A 25,574-nucleotide genomic window follows, 5' to 3' on the forward strand; every position below is an offset into this window, starting at 1 on the left:
TAGAAGAGGCATTCTCAATCATAAAGGATCTAAAGCATTTCATTTGCGTTCAGTTGCATCTCTAGTAAGATTTGAAGAATGAGTGGCTTAACTCAATTAAGATGAATTCAGAAATCTAGCTGCTTTCCTGCTTGCTTTAAAACGTGTAAGGAGAACAGTGCTGAATTATGTAAGAGACTTTGAATAACAAAGCTTCACAGCACTTAGACAGACCATTTAAGAATAAGCAGCAACCCTTCTGTCTGCATTGGTCTATTTCTTGCTGGTGAAGCCCTTGTTCTTCTTGCCTTTTTTGAATGAATACCAGTCTACTGCGGAGTGATATGGACTAGTCCTACTGGACAATATAACTGGAACATAAAATGGAAATAGGATCCTTGCATCATCTTTCTACCTCCTTTCATCAGTCATGCACCTAAGAAGGAACTACGTTCTGTCATATCTAATCAATACTTAGACTAAGCAATCCTTGTAACTGCCCTTTTCAGAAATCACTATAAAATTTTATTTTAAACCCCAGCAGATAATTTGTCAGATAATGTCAGATAATTTCTTTCTCCAAGGTTACTGCAAAAACGGAAGGAATGAATCTGAAGTCCTCATTGATAGAATAGATAGAGAATTTGAATTACAGACAACTTAAGACGTGAAGGAAAAACTTTCTGATTTTTAACTTTTCCTGCATCATTTTACCCCTTAGAACAGATTGTCTACGTATGCTGTGGAAGGTTCAGTGCCAGATGTTTTTAAGAACAGGCAAGGCAAACTTCTCTTAGAAATGACATAAATACAGTTGCTCCTACACTGGGGCTGGAGAAGAGGACTTCTTAGTCCCTTCCATTACTATTTTTCTGTGATCCTATGTTTATTGTCCTGGCTCATTAAATTCCACAGTTCTGGAAAAGACCAGAGATGATGCTGCCAAGGTGATTTGGTTATCTTCAAATTAACCCCACAGGCTTTGGCACTGAGAAACAGAAAGACTGCCAACTGCTCTTCACATTTTCCCTAGCCTGCCTCTGATCCTTCTAATTGGCATCTAGTCAAAGTAAGACTGAACTTGTACACCTCTGTGTTTAAATGAATCAAAGTCCCATAGTTTACAGAAACAAATGTTAGAACCAGATTATTGTAAAAAGCAGATTGTATCTACATGGAATCTGAGTGTAGCTTTGATTGTCCTATCCAAGTATCTTTAAGTAAATTAAACCCCTGTCTCCAAGCCTTATGATATTCAACTCCTGCGTCCTGGGTACTTGCATCTTCACAAGTGGTAAAAATTTCAGCATTCTCCATCAGAAGACTCTTTCCTCTTTACAGACTGTATTAAGGACAAATCTTTTTCTAAGATTGTCATTAACACGTACCAAAAGAAACCCAGGGACAGGCACAAAGAGGGTGGCTGAAAGGTGCTTTACAATATTGAGAAATAAATGAATTGAGTGAAAATTAATAATAATTTTGTTAATCAGCTTAGAATATTATAATACAACTGGAAAGAGGCAAAAAAGTAGCAGTTTGTTGTAATTTGGCTTGAAAAGCTCCTGAATTGATACCCAATTCACTTTGGAATTGAAAGGGATGGAGAGATGTCATGTGTTGCATTGGAACCTCCTTCCAGCACTTCCAAAACACTTACACTGATGTCATCTTTAGTCTAACCAAGGAAGGACAGTAACAGTGTCCTGCTGTTTCGATTCTGTGGTGACAAAACTGGCATGAAGAAGGAATTACACTGCAGTCTGCACACTATTACTTTATGCTGCAGATTGTGCATAGTATTACCAACTCCAGATGGCTCAGGGAACAAGGGATTTAATCTGAAAAAAAATATGTTGCAAGAATCTAAATGTAAACCTTAAATGTAAGATCCTAATGATTGAAATGTAAGATCCTGGATCTGCTGTGCAACATACTGTTGTGGACCAAGCTGTACATCTTAAGGTAACCCTAAAAATCACAGTAGGACTTAAAATGACATTAAAAAAATAGCCCGAGTATATGTTGTCCACAAAACTAAAAAAAAAAAAAAATTAAAAAAAATGCAAGCAGCTGTAAATGCTTTTAAAAGGTTTGGGCTACCTCAAAACCTTCCAGAAAATAAGGAAGCTTGTGAGATGTACTGATTGATACAGAGATATATTGTTGCGTGCATATAGTGATGTGAATATACATATTACATGGGTATAACCAAGCATCAGAGTTCAAAATGCCCTGGAAAATCTAAACATCTGGGTGCAAAACCCCTAGATCTCTTACTCAAACATGAAAAAATACTCTGAAAATGAATACTTATTGTCTCTTCCATCAAAGGTTAAAATGGATTCATTGCTGACTTCATCCATTTGCCAGTTGTTGACAGCTGTCAATATAGGGATTTGATTTCTTTATCCAAGCATCACAAACACTACATTAGGATCTTCAGAGAAAGATCTTGACTGTGAGCTGCAGTTTTCACTGCCCCAACTCAATTACTGCATTCTTGAACTGCAATGTATTCATTTGTGGGCAGTGGGGCAGCCAGTGGGAGGGTATTGATTGGAGTATAATGTCATGTGTAGCAGCTAGAGTAAGATGAAAAGTGTTTTCTGCTTAATGGGTTGGTATTAAGTAGGTGGGAATGGCTTCTAATTAGCCAACAATTGCTGTGTTTCTGTTTCCCTCCCTTCCCTCCTCCTGTCGGTCACCAGCTGCCAATCTCCCTCTCCTTTTCCTTTTTTGTGTGGAGTTCATTGCTCACTGCAGTGAAAGCCTTTGTTTAAAAAAGAGGGCTCCCAGGGTCTCATCTGCCAGGGTACAGCTTGCTGCCTGCGATGAGTAGCAACTGTCAGTTTATTTTATCTCAACCTTTTCATCATTCTGCTGAAACTGGTCGAGTGAAACCACCTGAGAGACCTGAGGATTCAGTACCTACAAGTCATTAGCCAGGACTGCTCAGTCTCTCCCCACACAGCAAGTCAACTGAACACTGCTTAAAATATAGTCTACTTTAACCCCGTATTTTCCTACGGACATACTAGAACTCTTTCTGCATCTTCCAGATTTTAGTTGTGTGATCATTCCTTAAACATGCCACAACTATGATTAGTGAGTTATATATTTTCCAGTGCTTCTCACCACAAATACTCAAGCGACACTCTTTAGCAATATAAAATATCATATACTAAAATTATTTATTAGAATACCTTCAATTGGAACCTCCCTCTTAACTAGGTTATGTTCCCTAGCATGAACATCATACCTAGCAACTCCCCCAATTATCTGAACCTCTACCTACCTTTTGATAATGCATCTCAAATAAAAGGGACAAATTCTGCTCATAGTTACACTTGTGCAACACCTCCCTCAAATCAACAAGATTTTATGGGCATAACAAAAAGCAGTATTTGGTCCACAATTTTTAGCATATTTGCAATATTTTCCTCTCTCTGTATGTACGTATATATGTACATATACTCCACATGCACATCCACCATCCAAACAGCTAATACAATTGCAGTACAATCATTAAAAACTTATCAAAGTATGTGAGAGAAAGAAATATTTTATTTTGAACTAAAACCAAATTCAATTTATCTAAATCAAATTTCAAAGTCATTAGCCTGAACAATCTTTTCCTGGTAATCACAGCTAACTTGTCACAGTTACTACTAACAGTTTTAATATGGTAACTAAAGTATTGCTTTTCCCTGTGTAAACAGTATTTCAAGATACAGAATAAAGAACAGAAACCCAGTCATCCTCCAATATATCAGTTGATTTCCTAACGCTTAAAATCATTGTTTCATCTCAGTTCTCTTCTTACTGCAATGTAAGTGTGCATATTTGTATGAATATCAACAAAATAAAATGTGATTTGCTTTAAAATTATTCTTAAAACTGAGCTAAATGTACCAGTGAGGATAAGCTCAGGGAATTACACAACTCAAGATGTTGTTCAGCAGATTGAAAGGTTCTGGAGTCAAAGGACTGGGCTCCATAGCACCCTGAAGTGACATTTTCCACCAGGATAACAGAAGCGTAAGGTAAACAGAGAGCTGCAAGTGCTGCACCCAGGGTAAGAAATTGATGTATAGTCCAGAACTACCAACACCGTGCAGCACGCATCCTTCTCCCCTCCTGGTTCCTACCAACTACAACATTCTGATTTTCCTTGACACCAGCTACTGGGGAATGATATGGAGTTCCTATTCCATAAATTCTTTTGGTGCACAATATGACCTGAGCAAGATTACTATATGGCATACTCATCCTCCATTTTTCAGGTTCAATTTTATATCAGTGATGAGTTGAACGCATAGTACTGTACTATCACTTACATGCCTAGTTGAGATGTGTAGATAGACACAATCAGCTCAATGTCTATGTTCATGTGATCTGTAAATATCAGACAGTATGAAATATATGTTCACAAAAAAGACATGGTTTGAATGTCGGCTTTCACAGATATTATCATTAGCATATGAATAAGCATAAGGTTTAGATACAAAAGGTGCTGGGCACTTGCAGATCCTGTTTCAAAAACTGCTGCAGAATATTAATTCTCCACAGAAGTTGACACCAGCCACGTTGTGTTTGACTAACATCTGTAGCAGCTACGTGTCAACAATCAAAAAAACATGACAGAAATTTTAGGAAAACAAATTGTATTAAAACTGTAGCAACCATGGAAAAAATTACAAAAACCCCTTTGATTCAGACCAATTTCAAATTGGCCTTCCCTGATCGATTACTCTATCAGATACTTATGAATGCCAGTATTATAGGATAGTAGCTACATGTTCAAATGGATGTACGTGTATGACACACTATGGAAAATACTGTATGATTACTTGGCTCTGTGGCCAGGTTTGTATGAGCCCTTAAATGGGAATATTCTGTGTTACGGATAATATTGAATGCTTAACTAAGTGAGCAGAAACAAGTGGATGAGCCTGGGGGCATGGTCATCTACTGAAGAATGCATTTGGATCTTCAAGCTAATTAATCACCTAGCTGTACACTTAAACTTCACACAGGTGATTAAGGTCTCTTTAAAGGCTATTTTGATACTTCACAATTTTCTATTAACCAACACACCAAGATACTCAATATGAAGTGTGATTCTTTCCAGTGTATTCTCTGATCACAACATAATGAAAACAGAGCATGAAAAACAACACCAAAATGCTCAGTATGAAAAACCTGAAACATCACTCTTAAAAAACCTCCTATTGATTCTACTACAAGCACAAAAGATATACCTAATAAGGTACAGATTGAGATGTTAGCTACTGGGCATAGAAGTAACTGACTTGCGCTTCTTAAACACTGCCCGGAAACATACATAAAATCGGTTTTGTGAATGAAGATGTGGGGTGAAAAATGGAGAGAGAAAAATTTGCAATATAAAAGTGAAGAAATGGAAAGAAAACAAAAGAGTAGAGCACAGAAGACAGGGAAGGTGTAGAAACAAAAAGAAAATAACTGTTTCAGAAACCATTCAAAAAAAATCACAGACCATTCCTGACGATTACAGAAAAGAATAAAAAGAGAGGTGGATTTTTGGACAAAAGAAATACGGCTTCATAAATACATTAATTGTGGAAGTATGACACTTCACTTTTTAGAATAGATTGGCTCATTCTAAATGTAAATAATTTAAATCTTGACTATCTTTAGACCACAGAGTCTTAATAAAAACAGCAATTTGTTACTTAAACATAAGAGGAACATAAAAGGATATGTCTAGACAGGGAAGGCATCTCAGAAAAAAAACCCTCAAAGATGCAGAAAAGAAAGCTGGCTGGGGAGACCAAGGAGAAGGAAGGTGTTTGATACGCTGACTGTGACTCCTGAGATGACCTAAGGGTTCTGTTACAGAAAATTTCCACTAAATACAGTTTCTTTGTCTTGGCTTTGATTTTCTGTGTCCAGAGATTGTTGGGGAGCTTTTGGTAAGGAAGGGCTTGCAGCTGAGAACTGGTTTCATGTTGGCCTGAGGTCAATCTCTCTCAGTTGGCATGTTTGCAGACAGCACCAATAAAAGGTTCTTTATGAAGTCTAAATGATAACAACCTTCTCAATATTAAACAAAAACATAAAAGTCTGCTCTTTGGTTCTTTCCGAGGATCAATTTTGCCTTTTGAGAACAAGAGCATAAAACCACCAGAGACATCTCTGCTTGTGTATGCAGCAAAAGGGCCTATGATGGGCACATGGGGAGAAGTCCTGGGGCCACTTCAAAGTATGCCAACTGGTTATTCCTCCTTTGGCCCTGCAACCATCAGGGGACTGCCAGAGCACAGTAGCTGCCAGCTGTGCTGCTTTATGACTCTTCTCTTTGTCAATGCACCTCTTGTGCTCTAGACTGCAGGCAAACCTAAAACTTCCAGATGCCTCCAAATTAAAGATTTCTCCAGAAGTGACCTAATGTGGTTAGGCAAGTGCTTCGATTTCTTTTGTGCAAGTCAAGTGTCCTGCAGCATCAGAGCAGGACTGAGCTTCTGCCCTGAGAATTTTTACTTTTTAAACTGGTAAGGAACTCCACTTTTGGTACAAGTACTGATAGTACAGGGCACAAAGCTACACTAGTTCAGTGCATAAAGCTACACTAAAGGGTCTGACAATATACTGTAGTTCGAACACCACTTCCAGCAGTTTTTTTCCACAAGAAAGAACAATTCACCTTTTTTAGGGAACCATTGTCTGCTGATCTAGAGAGCTTGTTTGAGAAAACACAGCTGGATGCCAACAATGTTTAGCACAGGATGTGTCTAAAGCAAATGCATAGCGAGATTTAGATGTTTCCATAGAAAGTATCAGATGGAAGAAAAAATCTAAATGAGATCCAAATTCTCCGCTGGTTAAGATGTTTTTATGTAACCATAGATGACAAGAACACTCATAATCACATTAGACAGGATGCTAGTGAACTTTTTGAAGTTATAACACCACTTAGACATGCAAGAACTGCCAACTCTTGGCAAGGGCTATGCAAAAAATTCTCCTAACACATTATTCAGTGGTTAAACATTAAAATATTCTACGAACCCTCCACTCAAATTTGGTACTGCCAATCCACAGACCTGGCCTACGTCTCATCCTGTCTAGTAATTCCCAATTATTTAAGGCAGTATATAAAAAGAAATCACAGGAAAAAAACCTGGAGAGTGCATCTGCACAAAGCAAAACAACACTGAATATCAGCACTCCCCTGTCATGTTTTTTTCAGATAAAGTTCAACCATCAGCAGAAAACAGAACAAGCTACTGCACTCATGGCAAAACTGACATGGACATTTAAACTGTGTTCTCAGGCTTTTTGTTGAGAATCTGGTGTGTCTGGCCACTGATCACAACGTGCCAAAATACTTCCCTGTCACCCTTAGTTCTTCTCTTCATATTTGATTCTTTCTGTAGTCCAAGCAATAATCACTCTATCTTTCTAAAAATACCAGAGTATATCACTAAGCAGACATAATCAAATACTTTAAAAATCCCCCCAGTTATTAAGTAACATAAGATATATGAACTAGATAAGCTGATTTTGTGAAATGTACCTGTCATCCACATCTGTATGTAAGCATGCTGTTTCTAAGTATTTAGTTAAGATACTCTGCATTAATATCAAAGGTACAGCAGGACAAAAAATGACTGAGATTTTTTAAAATTAAAAGCAAGACAAGCTAAAATTCAGCAACTGATGAATGCTAGGTGATGTGAACAAGAAGAGGCACTACAAGTTCAGAAAATTTTAAGGGAAAAAAGTTCAGAAAATTTTAAGGGAAAAAGCGTGACAGAATCACCTCTAAACTTCTTTTTTTTTGCTAATAATTTTCCTAAACGTACATATTTTGGCATTTCTAAGCAGAGTATTTTTCCAGAAGCAAGCAAATTCTATTTGATAAACACTACAAAAATGCGCTGAAGCCATCCTGTGAATTTCCGTAGGGGACACTGAAGTATTTGAGCTACTTTTGAAACATGCTTACTAAGAAGTGAGTCCTTTGGCACACGGACAGCCTTGGAGTGTGTACTTGGTCACACACCTATACATTTGCCTTCTGTACATGCTAACTGCAGAACAGACCTTACTAATAAATAAACGAGTCAGACACACAAACAGTGGCTTCGAGGGAGTGCATGCGCGGGCACAATTCTGGTAGTCCCACATCAGTATTGTGATACACCAAAACCTATGCCAGAGCTTTAGATATTAAATACGCAGTGAAAGGAACCTGCTAACACAAACGTCTACCTTTCCACTGACTTCGTAAGAACTGTTTTATGGATGTATATCTGCGTAAGGTACAAAGACTTGCTATTTTTGTAGTTTTCATCAGTCCACTGTCTTTTCTTTCTCTTAAATGTTCTCAGATCAAAAAATCTGCTACTACCAATGAACATCTACTGGGTAAATACAAACTATAGTTTATAATGCACATTTCTGATAAAGATTGGTTTTCATTTGCTAAAGTACAGTCAAGCATTTTGGGTACAGTGCCATGGCATAACAGTTTTATTTAGCATGCATTTGAGGTAACTAACATAATTTATTAATGGAGGAAAGACAAGATTTGTAATGTTAGAAGTTTTCCTGGAATCAGTATACTTCAGAAAGAAGAGATGGTAAAAAAGCAGTTTATCACATTATGAAGCAGACTGTTCTACTGTTGGACACTGTTACCAAAATGGTCCATAAATTACTGGCTGTGGCAAGTTACAGTAAAGGAATGTTAACAGAATTTATTTAGTGTAATCTTTGATCTCGTATCTCACTTCTGGCTTTACCATTCTTTTGGGATAATCCTTTTACTAATGAATGACAAAGTCATACACAAACTCAATCTAAAATGCACCTGGTAAAGTGTCTATTCTTCAACATACTAACAATTTGATGCTAGCCACATCTCTTACAGAAAAAATGACTACAAAACATCTTGAAGAGCTTTAAAAATGTGAATTGGTAGGATGACAATTTAACTTTTTACACAACAAAAAGGACACACATTATGGAGTGTACCATTCCATACATCTGTGAAAGGGAGGTGGAGAAAGAACATTGAGGGACTACGTTATTTGGGAGTAAGAACAAAAAATGATTGGATTATATTTTCCAAGCTATAGTTGTAGCTGGTGCATGTGCTTTAAATCATGATGAAGGCTGCTCAGGTGTGGAATGCTCAAAATAGTCCTGATCATACTAAAGTTGATAGTACAAGAGAATTCCACTGATTGTAAGACTTCACAATTAATGATATGGGTAAGACAGTAATTTGTTATTCATTTGCAGCTATTATTAAATTATTAAAAAAACAACAAAAAAGATACAGAAGACCTATGGTAAAATGTGTCAATTTTGCCAAGTTCTCTGAAGTCAAGAAATGTAAATCTAAATTGTGGTCAAAAGCACATAACATTTCATAAGAAAACAACTGAAGATTTTTTAGTGTGAGGAAAACAACACATTTTAAGTCTACTCTGAAAAGTGGTTAGATGATGTCAAGCACCCAAGGTTTCTTGCTAAGGCACAGCACCACCAGATGCAATGACCTGGAGTTAAAGAGTTGCCAGACTCACAGATAACACACCTGGTCAGCACTTCATGTAATCAATATCCAAAATCTGATCCAAAATTTTCCTGCCTTCAACACCTTTATTCTTCTCCCTTCCAGAAGCCAGCAAGTCACAAGTGAAGTCACAGCAAGACCTGTGAAATGTTTTCTTATCAGATGATGTTAGTCATGCTGTGGGTTTCTTTTTAGGCTTTAACCTGGAGTTGCAAGCACTTTTGCCGACTGATTCTGCTGATAATTATTTTTTTATACGTTTGACTAAACATAAAAAGATCAATGAAAACATATTTGTTCTTGCAGTGACATCTCACAGTGGCATAAATAACTGTCTTGTAAGTGAAGTCAGGTGACTGAGTCAAATACAGCAGATAGAAACATTCTCCTTTTCATTTATAAACACTGTTTTCTGACAATCACATCCCTTTTGTCCACAGCAACTTTGGTCAAAAGATCTATTTTATTAATAAATGTTGAGCTAAATTGAGTAATTAATGGTTGTTCCTGCCTGGTTATTGAAATGATTGATTTAGAAAATAAGACTTGGTTGAAAGACATAAGGTATATGGCAGTACCTGAATTTAAATGCCATTGTTCCTTCACTAGCCTGAGTATTTCTTTTGCCTAAGTATACAGAAACTACTTTCATTTTTTTTGTCACAGAAAAATTATTCCGTCAGAACAGTCAGAAATAAAAACTTACTACCTTCCTCTTGCTTTCATTACATTCCCTTGCGAATTAAGAGCTACCATTGTATCTTGTCTTTAGCTGTTTCATCCTCAAAAAGGCTGAAGAAAAAATCTAGTAGATTATTGACGTTAAGCTGTTTGAAAGAGCTAGAAATACTGTTCTATTATCACAGCAGGAACTTGCAAAATGATGAGTTCATCATAGGACGCACAGACATTCTCCTGGAAGGTAGGATAAAGGCTGTACCTGAAAAAAGCCGGTGAATCCTAATATTGAATTGGTGCCAGGTGATGTTTTGCCAGACAAAGATATTAAAAATGTAATGCCAGTACTAACGAGAGATTTGGCACACAAAACATGAAGAATGTTACAGATTGTGCTGACAGTGTGACACTATGTTTTCCTGGATGTAATCTGGGTATCATGAGAGTAAGCTTGGAGCACTAATGAGAAGAATGATATTGAACTGGAAGAGCTGCTAAATATGCAGTAGCCACAGGGTTCCTGGAGTTAACTGGAACTAAAATGAAAACTGTAGTACCGAAAGTAACAGAGGGTAAACTAGGCAGAAATACAGAAGGAAGAGAATCTCAGCAGGCAAAACTTGTTTCTGGTATCATGCTTGCCAGGACATAAAGGGCTTTTCTAATCATACTCTTTTTATCCCTGAAGTACTGTTAAAGAGGAGCATGAAGCTTGAGCTTAAAGGGGCACATATCATTTCAGGATATAAATGAGTTTCACAACTGGCTGGAGAAAGTGATGTATAAAAGTTGAACAGAAAACCTCTTTAGGTGCAAGAAGTAAAATGCATATTGAAAATAGAAAGATCACCCTATCTCTTTGAGGCTCCTGGCTTTTTGCTGTTGCCATTGTTGATTTTTGTTGGCCTTCTACTTACGTCAGCTACAGCTAATGATCCTGATATGAAATGCATATAAAATTGCTTGACATTGGATTCTTCTTTGACCATCTATGTTAGAATTATTGGCATCTGCACTACAGGTCTAGAAACTTACAATCCCTTGCAGGAGACATGCACCCAATTAATGCTGCCACACAACAAAATCTGTGAGTGTGCTGGTTATTCACTTATTGAGGCAAAAATCATAAATATATATAGTAATGGAAAAAAAGAAACACATTATTGAGAAAGAACTACCCTGTTACCATCACTGGAAATCTAAACAGGGTACTATCTTAAATTGTTATTTCTTCAGCATGCCAACGAATGTCTTTGTTCCACAATTCTTAGTTGCTTCCAGTGTTGCCTCTGGTATCCTGGCTCCTGTTAAACCACTAACATCTTCAATTACCAGGCTATTAACCACTTATCTTATATATGAAATTCACAACTGAAGTTATAATTAAGTGTTCCAATTCTATGAGGAAAAGATCACAAAAAGACAGCAGACAAGCAGTTCTTTGACTTTGAGAGTATGATGACTAAGGGAACTTGGACCTGGTAACTCTGAAGCTCCATATTATGACTTTACCCCAGCTGTCATTTATTTCTTCTATATTTCAGATTCACACTCTCCACAGGAACGCAGAGAGGAAAGTTTTAAGGTAGAGTAGATTTACTACTTTTCCTTCCCCAGCATGATACAGTTTAGTACTATCAATACTTGGAGATAATGTGTAATTCAGTTTGTCTTGTATTAACATATAGCACAGGGGAAAAAAAGGTAAAGAAAATTTAATCCATGAAATAGAGGTCTACTCCACACAATGCTCTCCTCTACTTTTATCTGAGACAAGGAAACACAGTGAAGAAATCACAGAGTTGCTTTTTTTAAATTCCCCTCCAATGTCAGGTATAAGGATGCCAAAAATAAAACATCATGTTTTTCTGAATTCAGAACTATGTCCACTATATCAAGCAGAAATGACTTTTAGGAACAGAGAACCTGGTTTTGGATGTACTTGGAAAACTGATGGGAAATGAAGATTTTTTATTTTATTTAAAGATGAAAATAATATTTGAATGAACTAATACATCACTGTTTGCCCAAAATTATGATGTTTTGGAAAAAAACACTACAAAAAGTAAGTTACCATCCATAGCAAATACTACTATCTGTTTCTCCCTCCTACATTAACCTATTTAATTTAGTCTTTAAAATAAGCACAGAAAGGAGTAAATCCAACCTCCATTCAGTACAAGGATTAAACCCAGAAAATAATTTAATAAAACTCTACAAGAAAAACGACTTAACTGTTGAGGACAATACAGCACTAATGTGTTTCATAACCAATGTCTTACCGACTGTAAGAGGGTCAGTGCACATGTCACTTCTGTTTTCCTTCCATGCCAGCAGGTACTTGAGGCTGATGGGATCTTCTGCTTCTATGTGGCTGTTAAATGCCACCATCAGTTTATGAGCCTTCGCAATGCCACAATAAATCTTTGCTTCATCCACTAAGGGCAAATTATTTAAAGTTTTTGCTGCCTCCAAAGCCTGACTGAAATATTCACAAGCTTCATTATAGTTCCCCTAGTAAAGAAGAGGAAAAAAAAGAAAAGAATTGTAAAAGTGTAGTCACCTGTGTTTCACCTCAACATTAGAGTCCGCTCCTCTGGCACCTCAGAGATGTTGCAGCTGAGAGGCCAGCCCACAGAATGACTCATGGCATGGTATTATGCAAATCACTCTCCCTAGCTGTTTCCTAACCTCTGAAATCCAGATATCACTGCTCATATCTTTCTCAGGAACTGAATTATTTTTTGGTTATTTGTGTAGTATTTTGAACATACAAATCTAAGTATACCAATGCTAAGTGTCAATACTGATTCCAGCCAGGCCATTTAGAGATTATCACTACTGTTTCAATAAGTTTAACATCTCTGTGGAAGGAAAAAGTCCTCATTTACTATTGTGATACCAAATTTTATAAAAGCAATCTTACAAATGGAAAAAAGAAGACAATGAAATGATAGCTGTAAAGCATGGAGAAGAACAGAAATAAACCCCCCACAGATTTATGGGGAAGAAGGGGTATACCAAAGACTGGGGATATTCCTAATCACAAGAACAGAAACAGTAGGAGAAATATAAGCCAACTGTTGCTAAATAGAAAACCCAAGTAATTTCTCTACCCTGCAGAATGCAGAAATCCAACATTCATGAACCCAGTAAAAAGGGAGTATGAAGACAGACAGGGAATTGGTGTTGTTTAGCCAGGAGAAGAGCTCCAGGAAGACCTTACAGCAGCCTGCCAGTATCTAAAGGGGGCCTACAAGAAAGCTGGAGAGGGGCTTTTTACAAGCATATGTAGTCATAGGAGTAGTCAACATGGGTTCACCAAGGGGAAATCATGCCTGACCAAACTAACAGACTTCCATGATGGAATGACTGGCTGGGTAGATGAAGGGAGAGCGGTGGATGTTGTCTACCTTGACCTCAGCAATGCTTTTTCCACTTGTCTCCCATAACATCTGCGCAGGTGAGCTCAAGCAGTGTGGGCTGGATGAGCAGACAGTGAGGTGGATTGGGAACTGGCTGAACGGCGGAGCTCAGAGGGCTGTGACCAGCAGCGCAGAGCCCAGCTGGAGGCCTGTGGCCAGCGGTGCTGCCCAGGGCTCAGTGCTGGGCCCAGTCCCGTTCAGCTGATTCACCGGTGACCTGGGCGAAGGCACAGAGCGTCCCCTCAGCAGGCTGGTGGCTGGTACAAAGGCGGGAGGAGCGGCTGATGCCCCAGAGGCTGCGCTGCCATCCGGCGAGAGCTGGGCAGGCTGGAGAGCTGGGCAGGAGGGACCTGATGGAGCCCAGCAGAGGCCGGTGCCAGGCCCTGCCCCGGGGGGCACAGCCCCACGCACCAGCAGGGGCTGGGGGCTGCCTGCGGGGAGGCAGCTCTGCGGGGAAGGGCCGGGCAGTGCCGGGGCACAGCAGCTGCCCCCGGGCCGGCAGCCAGCCCCGGTGGCCCAGGAGGCCGGTGGCGCCCTGGGGGGCATGAGGAGGAGCGTGGCCAGCAGGCGCGGGGAGGTGACCCTGCCCCTCGGCTCTGCCCTGGGGAGGCCGCCCCGGGAGCGCCGTGCCCAGCGCTGGGCTCCCCAGTTCCAGAGACGGGGAGCTGCTGGGGAGGGCCCGGCGGGGGCTGCGCAGGGGGTGAGGGGCCTGGGCACCTCCCGGGGGAGGGCAGGCCGGGACACCTGCGGCTGCTCAGCCCGGGGAAGGGAGGGCTGAGAGGGCTCTGGGCGATGGCTGCAAACAGCTTCAGGGCCAGCGCCAGGAGGACGGGGCCAGGCTCTGCCAGCGGTGCCCAGCGACAGGGCGAGGGGCAACGGGCACACGCCGAGGCACAGGCAGCTCCCTCTGAACGTGAGGGAGAACTTCTTCACCGTGAGGGTGGCAGAGCGCTGGGGCAGGCTGCCCAGAGGGGCTGGGGGGTCTCCTTCTCTGGAGACACTCAGAACCCGCCTGGACGTGATCCTGTGCAGCCCGCTCTGGGTGACCCTGCTTTGGCAGGGGTTGGGCTGGGTGGTCTCCAGAGGCGCCACCCAACCCTGACTGTTCTGTGATTCTGTGACAAGGGGAAATAACTTTAAACTGAAAGAAGGTAGATTTACAATAGATACTGGGAAGAAATTCTTTACTGTGAGTGTGATGAGGCACTGGCCCAGGTTGCCCAGAGCAGCTGTGGGTGCCCCATCCCTGGCAGGGCTCAAGGCCAGGTTGGATGGGGCTTTGAGCAGCCTGGTCTAGTGGTGGCCTCCATGGCAGGGGGGTTGGAACAACTAGATGATCTTTAAGGTCCCTTCCAACCCAAACCATTCTATGATAAACTACAGCAGATAATACATTAAGAGGAATTTTTAAAAAGTATAAGAACTAGTTTTTATGTGAGATACAGGAAGAAAACTCCTCAACTTCTTGACCAAAGAGGAATAAAGAGAACACTATGGAAAATCATGATATGCTGAAGGATGCTGCTGAAAAGCTAAAATATTTCTTGGAATATTTCTTTATCTTTTGCATGTTTCTTCTTTGCCAGTGTCATGGTTTAAGCCCAGCCGACAATCAAGCACCCACACAGCTGCTGCTCACTCCCCCTCTCTCAGAGGGATGGGGAGGAGAATCTGAAAGGAATGTAAAACTCAAGGGTTGAGATAAGAACAATTTAATTTCTTATGATCTTATCTCATGCATCATGTTCTTATCTATGCAAGCTGTGCATGCAAGCAAAGCAAAATGAGGAATTCATTTACTACTTTCCAACAGTGGGTAGATGTTCAGCCATTCCTAGGAAAGCAGGGCTCCGTCACGCGTAATGGTTACTTGGGAAGACAAACGCCATAATGCTGGATGTCCCCCCCTTTCTTCTCCTTCCCCCAGTTTATACACTCAGCATGACACCATATGGTATGGAATATCCCTTTGGCTAGTTTGGGTCAGCTGTCCTGGCTGTGTCCCCTCCCAGTTTCTTGTGCCCCTCCAGCCCTCTTGCTGGCAGGGCTTGAGAATCTGAAAACTCCTTGACTTAGTATAAACATTACCCAGCAACAACCAAAACCATGCATGTGCTATCAATTTGTTCACACACCAAATCCAAAACACAGCACTGCACCAGCTACTAAGAAGAAGTTGAAACCAGGACAGCTGTGAAGCTACTTTGAGTTACCATCAGAGATGGAGTCAAAAGAAGAGTTGCAGGAGCAAGTTTCTAATTTATAAAGTAGAACACCACCAGACCTAAAGAGAGCATAAATAAAAGATTTGAAAAAGATCTAAAGACAAAGAGATTGAATTGATGAGGAAATAAATTACAACTCTAATTAAAACTAGGTAGTGTAATCCAGGCTTGAGAGGTAGTACATTTTGTGTCAGTATTATACATGGCAGTGTGCAGTAACTTCATGTTCTAGTATCAGTATTGTCTAATATTTAATTATTATTTAAGAATCAGATGATTATTTTGCCAAGATTGTTGAAAAATGTAAAAAAGGAAGGTTTTTACAAGGCTTTGAGGTATTTCAAAGGGACCTAATAATACTACCTGAGTGGGTATGTGATAGCAAATGAAATAAATTGTTTAGAAAATTAGAGGTAATTCATACTGTCTGAACTACTTGTAACTTTTAGTGGGTTCTGATTAACTCAGGCTCAGGAAGGTGGTCTTGAAATAACATGGGCAGCTCTGCAGTGGCTTCTCCTAAATGCAAACCAGCTCTAATATCTAGTAAGTTCAAACAAAATATTAGGATGCATCAGGAATGCAGTGGAGAGAAAGCTAGAGTAGATAATCTATGTAAACAAGCAGTATATATAAAACTGGATAAAGTAAATATATGCCAAAGAGCAGAATTAGGTCTATGCAAACACAGCAATGGATAAAAGACGCTAAGCAGTAGGATAATACAGAAAACCCAGAAACATCTACTTAACATACTCATGAGAAGTATAATAGGTTAAATGATGCAATTAGTGAGAGAAATGCAGAAAATCAGACTAAGAAACTTGAGGAAAGCAAAATGGGAAATGACAGAGCATGTCATGCTAACTCCATCAGAGTTTGCATATTAAGTAAGCAACCTGCTTAACACATTGGGAGAAATTAGACCTAATACTCGCACATAACACAAACGCAGGCATTTTAGGAAGCAGGAAACATGCATAAACCAATCATGACTAGAAAGCAAGAACTGAGTGTACAGGATGAAAGAAATACAGTGATGGTGAGATGGAATAGTGAAATGCTGGAACTGTAAAAACACAGCAACAGCATGGACAGAGCAATGTGAACATGGTCAAAGTCACTCTGGGAAGAACAGTAGAAGTTACATCCTTGGTTTACTAAAGGTCCCCAAGGATAGATCTGGATATAAATAGAGATATCTTTAATTCAATGAGAAGGACAGTACTACTGCAAATTGTATCACTGGGGGAAGTACAGAATTGAATAAAAATACCCTAATAATGACTTAACTTAGAGAATGCTGGTGATGACAGCTGATGCCTAGCAGGCAGTGATCCAAGAGGGGAAATGTTAATTTAGACTCAGTTGTGGTAAACATTGCTGACCTTGCAGAAAAAATGGTATAGGAAATAGGGTACTGTAAAACTTTAAGATATTTTTCTTTTATATGTTTAAATTACATATTTTATGTAAGTTTATTAGATTAAGTCACTACATTTCTTCCCTTGTACACCACTACCCCAGTTCAAGGCAGCAAATTCTGAAATGAGAAAGAGAATTTAGGGAATAATCAAAAAGAGGTTAATTCTTAAAACATCAGTTCTCATATAATTGATTATTAGCAATGGTGGCAGTAGCAGTGAAATATAAAAGCAGGTAAACAGTATTTAGATAATTATTTTTCAAATCTGGAGTAGAATAATTAAGCACAGTGTCACATCATCCTACTTTCTTCTAGGTTTCAGATCCATTTTAAAGTTACTTCAGCAATTTCTCAAAGACTTTAAAACAAACACAGGCCAGCAACTTTGGTAGTGGGAGTTCTCTGTAAGAGGAATCCAGAAAAAAAAAAAAAGGCATTTGGAGTAGTGTAAGTGAAAAGGGGCATGTAGCCCCTTTCAATATACTTTCAATATACTACATGTAGAAAAGAAATTCTGACAAAAAACTAGGCAACAGAAGATAGAAAGGGTGATTTTGAAAGGGTATTTCTATTTTATTCATAGTGAAATTTCCATGTTGTCCAGCCTGCAGAATGAATTCTTTTTATTACTTAATTTATCTGAATATTTTTGTGTAGCATTTCAGCTCTACACCAGGTGTTAAAGGCCTCAACACGAATCTTTCACTTCTGCAGTACTATTTTTAACCCTTCTGATTTTAAAAACCAAGTGCTACATCTTTAGAAGCAGTAAGGGACAGAGTAAGCATAGAAACTGCTACCCAGACAGGCAGCCAGCAGAACTGCTGCCTTTTCAGGGTCCACTCCAGAGGAACAACCCAGACACTGGCACATGGGTCAGAAAGAAGCACTTCAAAAGACCTTACAACAAAGGGAGTTTTTTAATTATCTCTAGCTTAATACTGTCTGTTGCTGCCTATCTATTGATTTAAATAGGCCAAATCAAAGCCATCAGGCTGGATGGAGGCATGCAGAAGAAAAAACTCTTCCACTACCAACACAGAGCTTTGGCAAACTGTTTTCTGCTAGCATCCATTTCATAAATTTGACTGAGAGAATGCAGAAAAGAAATCAAGCTAAGATTAAAAGCTGCTTATTAGTATGCAATATAGTATACATTAATTTCAAAAAAGCATGATTTTCAATGTATAGTACAATAAAATTTCATTTGCATTAACTGATGGCTCATTATGGGCATATGTGTCCCCAATGGTGATTTGGATGCAGATTTTTCACAACACTGAGAGTTAGTCATGATCTGAATTTCGAGTTTTTATTCATCCGTTCTAGAATAAACCCCTATGTGTTAAATACAATATGAAATTTTCACCTTTTGCCAAAACTTCAGGCACATTTTGTTTAGTTACACAGTATCTTATCCTTTGGTAACTCTGTTAAGATGCAATACCTGGGATCAAATCCTTCTGGGTCATTTCATACGCAAAACCAGATTTTTACCATGAATTAAACTTAATTGTTTGACATCATTACTACAACCAGTACTTACTCTTTCATTGTGAACATTCCCAAGTAAAACACATGCATCCACCAGGCTTTGGCTTAGATGAGCATTCTCAGCAGCCTTCAGAAACTCTCCCAAGTACTTAATAGCTTCAGCTGCTTTTCCCTGACTGAAGAGAAGGACAGAGACAAAATTAGATATTCACTCCGATGGTTTTCCAAATGCTGAAGATCTATCCCCCCTGTTCTGAAGTAACTTTAATTTGCGATGACTCAGCCACGACTGGGCTTTATTTCCAAAATGGTTGTCTAGGCACTATCTGTGCTGACACCAATGAGACTAGTCCATACAGAACCCCCGAGGGCAGAACTGGAGCCTCTGGGTGAAATAAAACAAAATACGTCTTCAGAATATTGTGCCATATTTTAAGGTCATGAATGAAAATGCAGATGATAGTTTTACAGGGGTTTTGAAGTTTCCATTATTTTAATATTTTTTCTGCTGAGCAGCTGATAATGTTTTCAATATAGCTGGACCTCGCACCCTGACAAATAGGGGAAGGAGGTAAGAAGTAAGAAGGCTAGTTTTTCAGTAAAGCTTTTTGTGCTCCTGTCATTCAAAACTGCCATTTCTTGCTCTAGAACCCTGGTGGTGTGGCAGCAGCAGTTCCATAACAGCACTGTCCCTTAGTTCTGGGGACAACAGCCTTTCCCTGGGTGTAATGCTGCACTTTGGCTGGGTGGATCAAAGGTTGCTGGAGTCACACAGGCAAACCTATAAACTGTGGATTGCAGGTGTCACCCCTAAATCCCAGTGAGATCAGAGCAACCTAAGGTCACAGCTGAATCTAAGTGGAAAATTGGCTAATGTACTTTGACAATAACATTTGCAGATTTCCTTTTTTTAATAAAGCCAGTCATATTAACAATATAAGAGCTCTGCAGTATGATTACAAGACATAAGATAGACATCTGGGTTTGCTTGTGAGGCACTGCGCTCTTTTTCCCTTTAAGGCTGAAGTGTTACTGCAGCTGACCTCAATATTAGCCATGAACTTGAGTCACTAATGTAGGAGTGTAGCATGCTAAATGTCAAGCCACCAAGCAAGACAGAAAATCCAGTCTTAATTAAGAAGCTCACAGAAATAGAAGTTCCTGTAGGTGATAAAGATTTATTTTCTCACCATTTTAAAACACCTTAAATTTATATTCCTGTAGCAAATGACTGACTGGGGTTTATTTACATTATAATTTTTATTATAAACTATCTTAGGGATGTGTGCTTTCAAAATCTGGCAGAAGTCTGCAATTCCCTGTATTATGCTATCAGAGTAATTATAACATGGCAGAGCTTGCCACAGAACAGAAAATAGCAAAACATGGCTGCAAATTTACAATATTTCAGTGATTATCTGTATGTGACTGAGATGAGCTAGATTGCTACAAATGGATGCTAAACCGCTCAAACCAACATGCTTGAAATGTTCAAGTATATGCTACTGTAAAGCTTAGTTGTCACTAAGCAGAGCTGGATTTACTGAAGTTTCCTAATTTAAGTATTTTAATATCATGAGAATTTTAAATATACTGTACAGTAAACATTAGCCAAATGTCAATAGGCTTCTAAATTTTAGAATTAGAAACACATTTTTTTAAAACCATTTTTTTCCTAAGAAGAGAAAACCAAATGTTTCCCCACAGAAATACAGCATATGATTTATATAAGTTAAAGGACAAGGTTAAAGTGTTAGACAAATATTAATTCCAGTTTTTCTGGTTTTCTATATGCAGTGCACAGGTGCAACTTGAAGAGCATATTATATGGTATAATCATTAAATCCATTCAACCAGACCTTTGAGAGTTAAAAACATATATTCTGAGGAAAAGGACTCCTTGGTCCAAGGAATGAGAATGAAACAGTGCAGAATATTTGTGTATCAAGGTGATTCCAGTTTCCAATTGGGAAAACAGGACTGTTAACACCCACATCCCCTGACAACTGTCCAATTATGTATATCACACTTGGCCTACTGTTTGCAGTAGAAGTAATCAATAAAGGATGTGGTTGAGTGAACATAGATTTTGGTTGAACCAATGCATGAAAACTTAATCATTTACTCAGAGTGGAGAAATCAAATAGAGCAGAGATGAAACAGCCACTAAGGGGTTTGTTGATTGTGCCACCAAGTTTGTGGGCTAGAGGCTGAAAGTAATAAAGCAAATGGAATCAGTGACAAGAGAAAATGTAAAAAGGTTTTCTTAATTTCATGAATTAATAGAAATGTTTTGATGTATTTTTGGCCATTTTTTATATTTCACATAAAAACCTATGCTCCACATATAGAAAAGAGAAAATTGCTAGGGCATATAACCTCTTTCAAGCAAACAGAAATCAAATTGATACATATCAGAAAGATATTTCTCGCTGTTAGAACCTCACTTATGCCAACTAGCAATTGGTTGGTACAGTTTAACAATTTTTTCAAAGGAAGTACTTTTAAAAGCACTACATCCTCAGATATTTAAAGTATGCTAGAAGGATTACTGGAACACTTTATGCTGCACAAGACCCGGTAAGATGATAAACAGGTCTTTCCTCCTCAAAGGGCTAGTATTTTATAGTTCCTTCAAAAATCTACATGTTATTTTATATAGCCATATACTTTCTATCTCCTTAGACATCACCTTCCTAAATGCATAAAATGTAATTTCCTAAAGATATAGCCATTCATGATCCCACAGAACAGTTATGATGACTTCAGCAGAAGAGATTACATATCTACAGCAACTCATTTTCCAGTTTCATGCTAAAATGCCCTATGAGATTTTTACCCCTATTAGACTTTTATGAAAATATGCACCTTTTATAGGATTGCTCATGTGATTGAATTGGATGTATAAATCATGTGTCCACAAGAAGTTATTACCATGGTGGTCACTGGCAGAATAAGTCAAGAACATGATGCTGTTATGTCAGATTTTTCTCTGGAAAATGACATGCCTAAATGCATATGATAGAGATTTTCAGTTTTGCATGGTCTGTGAAAACATCTGCAGCAAAGATTTCACAAAAAATTCCAAAGCCATAGGCAAATTCTGAACAATTTGGGAGGGCTCAGCCACTTTTTCCAACCTGTCACAAGGCAACCAGTGCAAATTCTCACAGATATTATGGTTATAATGCATTATTTTAGGGAAACAGTAATCTTTTCTTTCTAAAGACATTATCCATCACATTTTAAATGATCTGCACAAGTTTAGCCTACATCAGGTAAAAATGCAGGTAAAGTGATCAAGCGGAGCATGGAGATTCTGTGACCAACAGTAATTATTCATGCATTTATCCATTACTTTCTGAACAGGCTTTCTAGAAATTTGCTTGTTTGCTATACATTAGATAAGTAAATATCCAAAAGTTTGTTGTGAGAGTAAACAGAAGCTTACAACTTCTTTTTTTTTAATGTCTCTCTTTACATTGGCTTTTAAAACCACTTTTCTATGTCCTTTCCTCCTCCAAGGAAGAACCAATAGAGCTGGACCAGCATGATTTTGGTAATGAAAAATTCTGTTTCTGAATTTTGAAAAGTAGGTTAGCTTGCAATATCCATCATACTGAGTTACAGAAAATGTTCTATTAGAGGCCATTACATGGCAAAAGGGATTTTGTCTAGCAGGACTGCTTAAGACAAATATCACAGAATGACAGTATAGTTAAGGTTGGAAGAGACCTCTGCAGATAATCTCCATCTGCTTTGCTTAGACTAGGATCAACTAGAGGAGGCCTGTGTCCAGTAGAGTTTTGAGTGCCTTTTGAAGGACAGAGACACTAAAACCTGTTCTAGCATTCACCCTCTCAGTAATATTTTTCTTCTTGTGTTTAAACAGAATCTCATGTATTTCAATTTATGCCCATTGCCTCTCATCCTGTCACTGAACACCACTGAGAAGAAGCCTGGTTCCCTCTATTGCTGCCTAAGAGGTACTGGTAAGACCCCACCTTGAGCCTTCTCTACTGTGATCTCAACAGTCCCAGCTCCCTCAGCCTCTCCTCCTGGGGCAGGTGTTCCCAGCCCCTTAGTCATCGTTGCAGCTCTTCACTGGACTCACTCGACCGTGTCCCTCTCTCTCGTACTGGGGAGCCCAGAATGGGACACAGTGCTCCTGGGGTGACCTCACCAGTGCTGAGTAGAGGCAAAGGATCACCTCCCTCAACCTGCTCCTGACGTACTGCCTAATGCAGCCCAGGATCCCGCCAGTCATCCTTGCCATGCGTGTGCATTGCTGTGTCACGAGCAACTTGCTGTCCACCAGGAAACCCAGGTCCTTCTCCGCCAAGCTCCTTTCCACCCAGTCAGCCTGCAGCCTGGGCTTATCCCTCCCCAGGTGCAGGACTTTGCATTTCCCTTTCCTGAACTTCACGGCACTGCCATCGGCCCATTTCTCCAGCCTGCAGAGGTCCTTCTGAATGGCAGCACAACTGCCTACCTGGTGGGTTGGTCAACCCTCCTCGCTTCTTCATTGCCTGCAAACACGCTGAGGGTGTGTTCAGTCACACCATCCAGGCCATTGATGAAGATATTAATCAGTATTGGTGCCGGTATTGATCCCGGAGTACACCGCTAGTGACTGGCCTCTCACTGGTCTTTATGCTGCTGCTTACAATCCTTTGAAGGCCAGCAGCTCAGCTGCTCATCAGTCTACCTCACGGTCTGTTTATCTAAGCCATATTTTACCAGCTTGTGTATGAGGATGTTACGGGAGACAGCGTTAGAAGCCTGGCTGAAATTGATGGAAACAACATCTGCTGCTTTCCCTTCATCCACCAAGCCAGTCGTCTTAATCTAAAAGGGTACCAGTTGGTGAAGCACCATTTCCCTGTCTTAAATCCAATCACCCTTTTGTCCTTAACATGTTGGATATTGCTTCTGGGATTACTCGCTCCATCAGCTTCTCAGGGATCAAGGTGAGGCTGTCTAGCCTGACACTTCCTCAGTCCTCTCACTCGAAGACAGAAGTGATGTCTGCAACCTCCAAGTCCACAGGAACCTCCCCTAGTTGCTACAGCCTTTCAAAGATAATCGAAAGCAGCCTTGCTTTGGCTGGCTCCCTCAACACACCCAATTCAAATGTTGCTTATGCTATTTTCTCATGTCAGAGATACTTTACGGCCTACTCAGCTTTTTTGCTGCCTGTGATATAGTAATAGTAAAAGTAATTATGGATTTTATCTATTTCTACTTAAAACAATGAATTTAAAGGTTTTATGGCATAGTGTCTCCCAGTCTGTGAGAGCTCCCTATAAAATTGCCTCATGAAGACAATGGATGAAAACTTCCCAAGTCTCTAGGACTCTCAGTCATAGAATTCAAGTGTTCAAGAAGATGTAAGGCCCACGTACACAAACAGATTTCTGCATCTTACTTGAGATTTTTAAGGTTTTGGAGCATAAATCCAGAACAGTTGAATTTTTGGTCAACTGAATGACAGAATTCAGTTTTGACTCAGCTCTTTATGACTCTGCCATTACAGAAACTTGGCGAGGTGAATCCCATGAGTGGAGTGCAGCTATTGATGGCTACAGGCTGTTCTGAAGGGACAGGCGAGGAAGGAGGGGCAGAGGGGTATGTAAAGAAATGAAGGCTGTCTGAGGAGCAGCCGTGAGCAGGTTGAAAGCCTATGGTTAAGAATCAGAGACAGAGGCAATGAAGGGAACTTTGTGGTTGGTGTCTATTACAGGCCGCCTATTGATGAAGCCTCCTTACTCCAGCTACAGGAGGCATTGCGCTCGCAGGCTTGTCCTGCTGGGGACTTCAACCACGCCAACATCTGCTAGAAAAGTGGCACTGCGAGCTGTAGACAATCCAGGAGACTCTCGGAATGCACTCAGGATAACTTCTTAAGCCAGGTAACAGAGAGCCCTACCAGAGGGGATGTGATACTGGACCCAATAGTCACCAACACAAGTGAGCTTACAGGTGATGTCAAGACTGGGGGCAGCCTGGCCTGGAGTGATCATGCACTGGTAGAAGAATTCACAGTCCTGAGGGATATGGTTCAGGCAAAAAGTAAAGTTGGGATCCCGAATTTTAGGAAAGCAAAATTCCAGCTCTTCAAGGACTTAATCAATAGGACCCCTATTTTAGAACTTTGAGGGAAAATGCCCTCAGGGACAAGGGAGCAGAACAGAGCTGGCAGATCTTTAAGGATGCTTTCCATAGAGTGCAAGAGCTCTCAATCCCCAGGTGTATGGAATCAGGAAAGGAAGGCAAGAGACTGGCATGGATGAGTGGAGACTTGCTGGTCAAACTAAAGAGGAAGAAGGAAACGCACAGGCAGTGGAAGCAGGGACAGGTATCCTGGGAAGAGTATACAGACACTGCCTGGTTATGTAGGGGTTAGGAGGGCCAAGGCATGGCTGGAGCTGAACTTGGCAAAGGTTGCAAAGAATAACAAGAGCTTCTACAAGTATGTAAGCCAGGAAAGGAAGGCCAAGGAAAGCACCCCACCCCACCAAATGAATAAGACTGGCAAACTGGTAACAACGGACAGAGAGATGGCTGAGGTACTCAACAACTTTTTTGCCTCAGTCTTCACTGGTAACCTCTCTTCCCGCACCTCTTAAGTATGACTTCCAACGAAAAGTATTCCATGATTCTATGATACATAGGTGCCCAGACTTTCCTACATAAAAGTTTCTCAAATGACTGGAAGGTGCTGAGAATCATGATGGTCTACAGGGCTGAGCAGTTTATGCCTATCATGCACCTAA

The 25,574-nt window shown here is 39.9% G+C and overlaps 1 protein-coding gene across 1 annotated transcript in view; it reads right to left on the minus strand.

The window, feature by feature from the left end:
* The window catches only part of TTC29 (tetratricopeptide repeat domain 29), a 134,655-nt gene that overhangs the window by 38,526 nt on the left and 70,555 nt on the right, over positions 1–25,574 (minus strand). The window contains exons 8-9 of the mRNA XM_040582335.1: positions 18,851–18,974; positions 12,511–12,742 (exon numbers count right to left, since the gene is read on the minus strand). Coding sequence (XP_040438269.1) covers positions 12,511–12,742; positions 18,851–18,974 — 356 coding nt within the window. The remainder of the gene's footprint in view (positions 1–12,510; positions 12,743–18,850; positions 18,975–25,574) is intronic.

This window comes from Falco naumanni, chromosome 1 (assembly GCF_017639655.2).
Source record: "Falco naumanni isolate bFalNau1 chromosome 1, bFalNau1.pat, whole genome shotgun sequence".
In the NCBI taxonomy this organism is placed as follows: Eukaryota; Metazoa; Chordata; class Aves; order Falconiformes; family Falconidae; genus Falco; species Falco naumanni.